This window comes from Silene latifolia, chromosome 2 (genome assembly GCF_048544455.1).
Source record: "Silene latifolia isolate original U9 population chromosome 2, ASM4854445v1, whole genome shotgun sequence".
Classification (NCBI taxonomy): Eukaryota; Viridiplantae; Streptophyta; class Magnoliopsida; order Caryophyllales; family Caryophyllaceae; genus Silene; species Silene latifolia.
Window position 1 is genome coordinate 5,728,206 of NC_133527.1, and position 9,353 is coordinate 5,737,558.

Below are 9,353 nucleotides of genomic sequence, written 5' to 3' on the forward strand. Positions count from 1 at the left end.
AGAATATTTAGCAGATTAGATTCTTTATCACATTCTCGTGTCTCTTCTTATATTTCATTACTTTTATGTTATGACAATTTGCACAATAAGTATGATTACGCAATTTTTGTGTGTCTAACCGTTGTGGGTCAGATTTTTTATCTTATTCTCGTGTCTCTTCTCATATTTTAATACCATTTCTTCTATGGTATTGATAGGTGCTCTAAAGTCGGGTCGAATCGGGATCAACTATGGCAAGCAAGGGAACAACCTACCTACACCATACCAAACCATAGAGACCCTTAAACAATTGAAAGTAGGGATGGTCAAACTCTATGACACGGATTCCGAGGTTTTAAAAGTACTAGCCGGAACGAGCATTCATGTCTCGGTCATGGTACCCAACGAGCAAATAGTCGATTTTGCCCTCAACGAGTCCCTGGCTATTAAATGGGTCCATGACCATGTCTTGTCCTACTATCCTCGGACAATGATTAGGTTCATCATGGTCGGAAATGAGGTCTATAGCGACCACAAACCCGACCAATGGGATAACCTGGTACTAGCCATGACACACATTAGGAACACCGTTAAGGCTCATGACATACATAACATTAAGGTTGGTACACCTTTGGCTATGGACATACTTTCCGCGACATTTCCGCCTTCTAATGGCAAATTTCGTGTCGATTCTGTAACAACTATGGTACCCCTCCTACAATTGTTGCGTAAAAGCGGGTCGTTTTTTTTCCTAAATGTCTACCCTTATTTTCCTTGGGCAAGAAATACTACTCAAATTAGTTTGAAATTTACTTTGTTTAAAGGTGGTAATTTGACTTATACCGACCCGGGAACCGGGTATCGTTATACGAATCTTCTTGACCAAATGTTGGATTCGGTCTATTCAGCAATGACGAAGTTAGGATTTTCGGATATTCCAATAGCAATATCTGAAACCGGGTGGCCCAATCAAGGCGACCTTGACCAACCCGGTGCAAACGTATACAATGCGGCCACCTACAATCGAAACCTAGTCCAAAAGATCACAGCCGAACCGCCCTTGGGCACCCCGGCTCGTCCGGGTACAATCATACCCACATACCTCTTTTCTTTGTATAATGAAAACCTTAAGGACGGTCCAGGGACGGAACGACATTGGGGCCTGTTTAACGCTAGCGGTTTACCCGTTTATCCTATCGATCTAACCGGAGCCCAAACTGAATTTGGGCCTTTACCAAAGCCCAATAACAATGAGACCTATAAAGGTGAGTTATGGTGTGTGGTCCATAATGCAGCCAATGTGACCCAACTCGGGCCGACGTTATCGGGCTTATGTAGCCGGTTTAATGGGACTTGTGAAGCTGTAATTGTCCCTGGAAAAGATTGCTATGAGCCTGTGTCTATGATTTCGCATGCTAGTTATATTTTCAGTGCTTATTGGGCCAAGTATAGGAATAAAGGAACTGCATGTTTCTTCAATGGGCTGGCTACTCTTACTACAAATGACCCAAGTAAGTTTCGAAATGCGGATTCTCTGTCTCATTTTCGTGTCTCTTGTTTTGACATTTTGTTCACTAAATATGATTTACATTAATGTTTAAGAGTGTCATTGGCAAGAACTAGGAGGAAAAAAATGGGATATAAAATGAGACACCTGACAGCTAATAATAGCTCATCTGTTTCGGTCATTTATTTACTTTTAGTGATCAAATTGTCCATCAAAAGCATTCCTAAAATGGAAAAGTAACAATTGACTGAGACATCGTAAAATGAAATAAATAAGCGACTGGGACGCAGGGATTTTATATATAGTGCTTAGATATATTTGATTTAATAAAATATATGTGAACAGGTCATGGAACTTGCAAATTCCCAAGTGTAACGGTTTGAAGACTGACAAGCTGGTGGATAATAATGAGGGGAAAAAATGTCACTACTTGAGATTTTATAGTTTTTGATTTTTTAGAATAACTTAGATATATTAAAATTATGTATTATGTAATAACTTGTCAAAAATGACACAAGTACCGGATACATGGTATAACATGGTACAACCAACCTATATTTATGAGTTTATTTGTAATTTTTTTTTACCTTTGTTAGAGGTTAATATTTTTTATGTTTAAGTTGGTGAGTTTATAGACTTTATGGTACAACTCGTATTCTTTAAAACAAAATTCGAAATCTTTATTATGAAACTCATATTCTACACCAACAGTTGTACTATAACTGGTGGTATTGTCTATTAGCTGAAAAAATGATAATCAACAAAAAGAACTACACCATAGTTTGATTATCCATTTTAAATTTGTAACTTCTACACGCGTACTTAATAAATTCCTGAAAAGTCGATATCTCCCCAACATATAAAACAATTTTAAATAAACTCATTTTAAAATCGCCTAATTAAGAGCGATCACACTACCCCTTCTATAAAACAACTTCGTATATAAATTATTAAATTGGTTTAAAAAGCATTACAAAAAAAAAAAAAAAAGATGATAACTATTACTCATATATGAGATTCTAATAATTTCTTGATTCTTGATACTAATTAACCTAGACGGAGTAAATAAAATATAATTTTTTTTTTGAATTTGTCTCGTATTTTATTTTTAAGTTATGATTATATACTAGTTTTGTTATGTTGATAATGAACAAACCCTAATGAATAATTACATGTGTTATAGATGTAATAAGTCTAATAACTAACTACCTTATTATTAACCTAAATTAATACGGAGTAAATTATTGTCTTGATGGCTTTTTTAATAACAAATCCTATTGCTAAAGAAACTTGGAATTGAAACCTACATGGATTCGAAAAATGAGAAAGTTATATATATACACAATAATAAAACTAAATCATCATAACCAACAATACTACTACGTATACCATCAACTAAAAAACATACTATTATTACAACAATTTCCACTACCATGAATTCAACCAGTTCCAGTTCCAGTTCCGTCTCATACAAGACTCATGAATTACCAGTTGGTTACGTCTTCAACCCAGACGAAGACGAAATATATTCCTACTTCATCCCTAATAGAATTCTTGGAGCTCAACCTATGCATGTAGTTGAAGAACTTGATCTTTACGAGAAATCACCCGATGCCCTATTCGGGACACGTGACCCAGCAAAACATATTTACTTATTTACAAGACAAAAGAAAGAGAAGGAGACTCATACCCGGGTTAGACGTACGGCTGGAGGCGGTACGTGGCAAGGCCAGAAGCCTACTCCTTGTCGTAGAATGTTTGATGGCCAGGAGATTACAATTGGTACGATGAGGCAGTTTACGTACAAAGGTGGAAAAGAAGAGTGGATCATGCATGAGTATTGTGTTGAAGATCATTTTCTTAATAACGTGATTGATGGAGCTAATCCCAATGTAAGTATACCTTGTTTCTTTAGTGTTTTTATGCCTCAGTCATTTGTTTACGTTTAATTAAAGTACGTTAAATAAATTTTTGAGACGGATGGAGCTAGTACATATGTTTACGTTTGGAGTTTTCCTTTTTACATTCTTTGATTTGTTCATGCAAATATGTTATCAATGGTGGGAAGCTAGGGTTTTGTTCCACTAATCTTGGTGTTTGAATATTTTTCGAAATTAGGTTCTCTTGATTTCTTGATTTGTTCTTGAGTATTGTATTTATTTATTTATTTTTATTATTATTATTATTATTATTATTACTATTATAACTATTATTGTTATTGTTACTTTTGATTTGGTTTTCTTGATTTCTTTGTTTAATTACATAATTTAATTATATATGGAACATGTTAATCCTACGCTACTACGTATAAACTGTTATATGATGTACAACGTCATTATTATTGAGAACTTGACTAATTTTGGTATCGAAAACTAAACGTTTTATTTGTTTTTGTGTTTGATAACAGCCTGAGAACATTGTCTTGTGTCACATATATAATAAGAAAGCCAAGAAGGGCAATGAAACTAGAAGAAATAATAATGAAGAAATCAACCAACAAAAGAAAAGGAAGAGGAATTCTAACAATTATGAAGACAACCATGAAAATGTTGATGATGGATTTATTAATAACAATGAAGTTTCGAGTGTAGAAAATCAAGTCGAGAATACCGCAGTGTGGATGCCTAAGAGCATCCACAATGGTAAGCAACAACCCTACTAGCTTAACTCTCCACATCACATTTTTGAGCTACAACACTTTTAAGCTACAAACTTCCCCAATGGTTAAGCTATAAGAGTTGTTGCTTAAATGGACTTATATACATTTATTTAATTGGCACATATCTCTTTGTGGGTCCATTTGAGCTACTAGCTCCATGAAGCTAGTTGCTCAAACTAAGCTAGTTCATGTGAAGCTCTCCAATGGTTGAGCAACTAGCTTGAAACTTTTAGAATTTGCAAGCAAGTCCTTTTGTTCAACCATTGGAGATGCTCTAATTACAACAATGTTCCTGAGCCTGTTTTACCCGAACCACTATCCGAACCACAAGCATATGATCAGTCCAATGTCAACCAAGCTCACGATCTCGTGCCCCAAGCTGAAGACGATTTCATGCAAGACTTTATGATGTCATTACCAGAAGATGCCCAAGTTATGAAAGATTTCATGAATGATTGCGGCAATGGCGATAATAATGGGTTTATTGCACAAGAGCCGGTGTATTGTCCATCGACAACGGAGACATATAACGAAGGCGGGAATGACGGGTTTTCACTTGAAGATTTGTTGATCAATTGGTAAAAGTTGACATACAAGACCTGAAAATAATGATCGATTATGGCTGTAAAATACTTTGATAATTTGCATTCAAATGAATGAGGTATTTGGAATGTCTTTGTAGTTAAGTTTATTGCATTATTAGTGTTACATGAGTATGAGTACAACGATTTTGTTATGTATACATTGCCAAATTATATATACACATTGATTTCTCATTTATTTGATCAATACTTGGAAATTCCAATGGACTCCATTTTTGTAATAACCATTATGACTTTGAACGCCATTTAAGAAAATTTCGTATTAACACTATTTATACCATACCATACCATACCATACCATACCATACCATACCTACTTCACTACTTGTACTCTCAACTCTCATCGACACTTCCACCACATTTTGAAATTTTAAAAAGATGTGGACCGTAAGAGTCGCTACTCAAGGACTGTAAGTCTCTCAGAGCAGATTCTTTATCTCATTCTCGTGTCTCTTCTTACAGATTTCACAGTAAGTATGATTACGCAATTTTTGTATGTCTAAGCGTCGTGGGCCTAGAAGATACGGAGTGCTTGATATTTATAAAGAGAGGTATAGAAATGATGCACATAGGAAAAAAATTAAAGAAGCTAAGTAAATAATTTCGGTTTTTTGTAATAATGATTAGGTTATTATTGTATATATTTATTCATGTTTTCATGTTACGATCAATACTTTGGCTTTGTTTGGCAAAATTATCTAAAAAGGTAGTTGAAAACCGAAAAGCTAATTGAAACCTAAAAAGGTACTCCCTCTGTCCCGGTCATTTGTTGTCCTTTTCCATTTTAGGGTGTCTCAGTCATTTGTTGTCCTTTCTATTATAAGAATGAATTTGATGAGTAATTTGATCATTCACACTCAGTTTATTCCACTTGTCATTTAGTAATTGACCCTGTAACGCCCCGTAAATTTCGGACCGTTAATATGTTTCGAAAATAATTAATTAATCAAGAAAAATTTGACAATAATGTATTTAAAGTAAAAATAATTCAAAGAAATATAATTTTATTATATTTTGAAGAAAAGTATTTATTTTGATAGTTTGGAAATGTTTAAAAATAGTTTAAACCGTGTAAAATCTTTTATTTCGAAATAAGGGCGTATCGGGGGGAAAATGACAATTCGTTTGAACGTTGGGTAAACGAATTTGGAAATGGGTCGAATGAATACTCAATTTTATTGTAATCGCGTGTTTAAAGACTTTGGACTTGACGGAATTTGCATTTGACTTACGGATTTAATTATTATTGAAACGAGTCAAAACCGACTCGTTAAAAATCCCGACTAAAAATCCCGCACGTACTTTTTCCTCCTTTCTTCTCTCACGCGTGACAGCCCCCTCCCCCTTTATTCTATTTTTCTGATTTTGTTCATCATCATCCTCAACATATCACAAAACACCATTTCTCATAATTCAAGCTCAAAATCGTCATAAATCCTTCGTTTCTTGTCCGTTTTTCGCGAAATTTACCTTTCCGGAATCCCCTCGCCGCGATCTACGACTTAGTATGTTCTAATTTCAATTTTCATTAAGTTATTTTAAGACCAAATTTCGGTTGAATCGGTTTTGGTGCTTATTTATTGTGTTTAATTGTTTATTTAGGTGAAGGATTGGAAGACGAGTTCGGGGACTCGTATATTGTAGAGGATAGCGGTTAGTTGTGGTTAGGGTTTCGGTTTTGAGGACTAATTGCTCATTTTCTAGCTTAAGGTAACATATTTCGAGCTACTCGACGAATTATCGTCACATGTTTTTTATTTTTGTATGTTTGGTGAATTTTTGTTGGGTAGTAATTTTCACATGTTAAACTTAGTTGCATGCAACCTTAATTTGTGCCTTTTGGTAGTTTAAATTATCAAAGTTGAATTGGGGACGATTAATTAATTTTCAGACGGTCTTATAATGTATAAAAATGAAAAAAAAAAGAGAAGAAATGGTGCGGCGAAATGGGCCCAGGCAGCAGCCGGCAGGCCCACGGCAGCCCCGGCCGGTCTTGGGGTTGGCCCGGGTCGGTCCGTTGCTTGTTTCGCGGTTTTCCATGCTTTGTCCGTCATTTTAGGTTCATCATGGATATAATAAGTATGAGTTTACATGGTTAATTTGTTAAGAGAATCATAAAAGTAGCTAAAAGTTATGTTAATGGTAGAAAAATTATGTTATATTGACAATTATCACATGTTGGGATAATTTACAAAATGAAATGGTAATTAATAGGCTCAAAATGAATTTTATAGTGATAATTGTAATGTTTTGTTGATTGTGCCGAAAACTGAGCCTTAGTCCCTTTGACTGATGCGATGTCGATTAATTGAGTGATTGGTCACCACAATTTGACCCGTACCTGTCGCAGGGCTGGGGTTGCGGGTAAAAATTCGGTTGAATGAATTAGATAATCGGCCTTTTTCTTGTTTTAGGCCGTTTATTATATCTCTATTTCACATGTGTAGTTAATTGAAATTAAATAGCTTCTTATTTAGTTAGTTGAATTTTAATAGCTTCTTATTTTGTAGAAATGGCCCTAGTTTCCCCTAAAGCCTTTTATATTGTTATAATTGCTAGGATTGGAAATTAGTATTGAATTCTTATTGAGGAACTGTTGGGATTGTATGCTGTAAATAGACATTTATTTAGCTTTCACATGATAGAATGTTAGAATTTATGTTGGTAAGTAGGACTTTTTGCCCTCTTATGGTTAAGTGGGTGTCTTACTTGACTTGTGTGGTGAGTCTTGTGTGGTGTGGGCTAAAATATTCAAGTTGGGACTAGCTGTGACTAGGTCCTAGGTGAGTATTTCGGCCTTCATCATAGATAGGTCTTTATAGTCTCTGACGAGTATATGTTCACTGCTTGATAGCCTTTGTGTTCCTGACTAGTGGATGTTTATCCAAGTTGGGGCATGACCTCGGTACTAATTTTGATAGTATGGGGTCGACTTAAGTACTAGCCGACCCTTCGGTGGTGTCCTTAGGGTACTCACTTCACTTTGTTTTAAAAAAGTTGTGAGTCTTGGGTGCGGTGGTGTGTATCCGCATGTCTAGGTCTCCAAGCAGATTTTAGGCTAGGGTTGTGTTGTCTCTTGGCCATGTTTTCTTAATAGTAACCGCTGAGCCAAGATACCGGTTCGATTACCTTCCCTACCTCGTGGTATAGACTTGAGTTACAAAGTGACTATTGACGGTGCTAAGAACTTATGCCTGTCTTTGATATATTGCCCTTTCCTGTTTGATGATTCTATGAATCATAGAAGGTGAGATGCAAGCCGGCTATGGTTGATAGAGTTTGGATTACAATTTGTTAAATGTTTCACATGTTAGTTTAGTTTGGTCAGTTTAGGGCTCATATGTTAGAATAATTGATAATTGAATTCTTTATCATCTTGTTTACATGTTTTATTACATGTTACATAAATTTTGACGATTCGTGGCTGGGAGGACTCGAAGTTACTCCCCACTGAATTGTGGCTTTCGTGTTTGTATAAAATGCGATTGACAGGTTGTTGATGCTTAGTTGGGGTCACAGACGGCTAGTGAGCAAGGAACCTTGGACCTAGTTTTGGCTATTCTATTAGTAAACCTTTTATACCTTTGGTTTGTATATAATTTGAAGGGACATATGTCTCCCTTTTTATTTTTGTTTTGTATCCATATATTTCCGCGTCTTTAGTTATATATGTAAGTTAGTTTATCAGCTGTTGCAGGGTTATGACACTCTTCTTGAGTTGGAATTGGTTGTGAATGGTTTAGTTAGAAATTTTTTTTGAAATTGCAGGTTTTTGGACTAGTTGAACCATTTACAAACATATCCTACCAGTTTTTCTGTAGAATTTACGTATATAATTAAGGCTAGATTTAAGGGTGTCACAGACCCCCTTCCCTTTCCTTGGTCTTTGTGCCAAAACCAATGGACAACAAATGACGACCGGGACGGAGGGAGTAACTGATAAGACAGCTGAAAATTAGGAGTTGATAAGGTAACTGATTATATAAAAATGTGTTTGGCAAACTAGCTGAAAAGGTAGATGATTTTGGTAAAATGACGTAAAACGATATGAAAATTATTTAATATTATAGAATAAAGGGTACAAAATGGAAAATAAGTTATTTCAGTTACCTGATTTCTCAAATGCTACTCGATGTAGTATTTCATTTCAGGTACCTTATTTGACCAAATAAGCTACTTGCCAAACACTTACAAAAAAATCAGGTAGCTGAAATTTTGGTCAAATAAGCTACCTGAAGTGTCGTGTCAAACGGAGCCTTTGAAGTAAAACGTATTCTTCACAAATCTTATTGATGGGGCATATTCTGCACCGCTGACCAAGTCAACATATTGAGCAAGGTCAAGGGTATCCACAGCAAAGTCAACGACTTAAACAGTCTAGCCGATGGAGCCCATCGGCCTGTCACCTGGGTCCCGGCCAGACAACTGGCCAGCCGGGGCACAAATCCGCGTACTCATATCCAAGACCCTCGGCGAGCCTGCCACAGGTCCATCGGCCGAGGGTACAACGGTCTTTTCACCTTTTAGCCACTTGGCCACCTGGCCACTACGTGACAAAAGGTGAATGCCTATAAATACTCCTCAACCTTCATTGAGGAAAGGATCC

At 35.9% G+C, this 9,353-nt stretch overlaps 1 protein-coding gene and 1 long non-coding RNA gene across 2 annotated transcripts; both read left to right on the plus strand.

The window, feature by feature from the left end:
* The first annotated feature begins 203 nt into the window (after window positions 1-203).
* On the plus strand, window positions 204-2,105 carry LOC141642105 (putative glucan endo-1,3-beta-glucosidase A6). The gene is made up of 2 exons (XM_074450788.1): window positions 204-1,490; window positions 1,832-2,105. The coding sequence occupies exons 1-2, from the start codon at window positions 302-304 to the stop codon at window positions 1,867-1,869; spliced, it is 1,227 nt and encodes a 408-aa protein (XP_074306889.1). The 5' UTR covers window positions 204-301; the 3' UTR covers window positions 1,870-2,105.
* A 3,987-nt stretch (window positions 2,106-6,092) lies between these two features.
* On the plus strand, window positions 6,093-8,431 carry LOC141628016 (uncharacterized). The gene is made up of 3 exons (XR_012537088.1): window positions 6,093-6,252; window positions 6,350-6,457; window positions 8,240-8,431. It is a non-coding gene; the product is annotated as an uncharacterized LOC141628016 (long non-coding RNA).
* Window positions 8,432-9,353: the final 922 nt, after the last annotated feature.

What these genes read in the sequence shown, in the direction of transcription:
- LOC141642105 (XM_074450788.1), top strand. Translation starts at nt 302, where the DNA reads ATGGTCAAACTCTATGACACGGATTCCGAGGTTTTAAAAGTACTAGCC. An exon ending in TCTTACTACAAATGACCCAA is followed by an intron (nt 1,491 to 1,831) that starts GTAAGTTTCGAA and finishes ATATGTGAACAG; the next exon opens with GTCATGGAACTTGCAAATTC.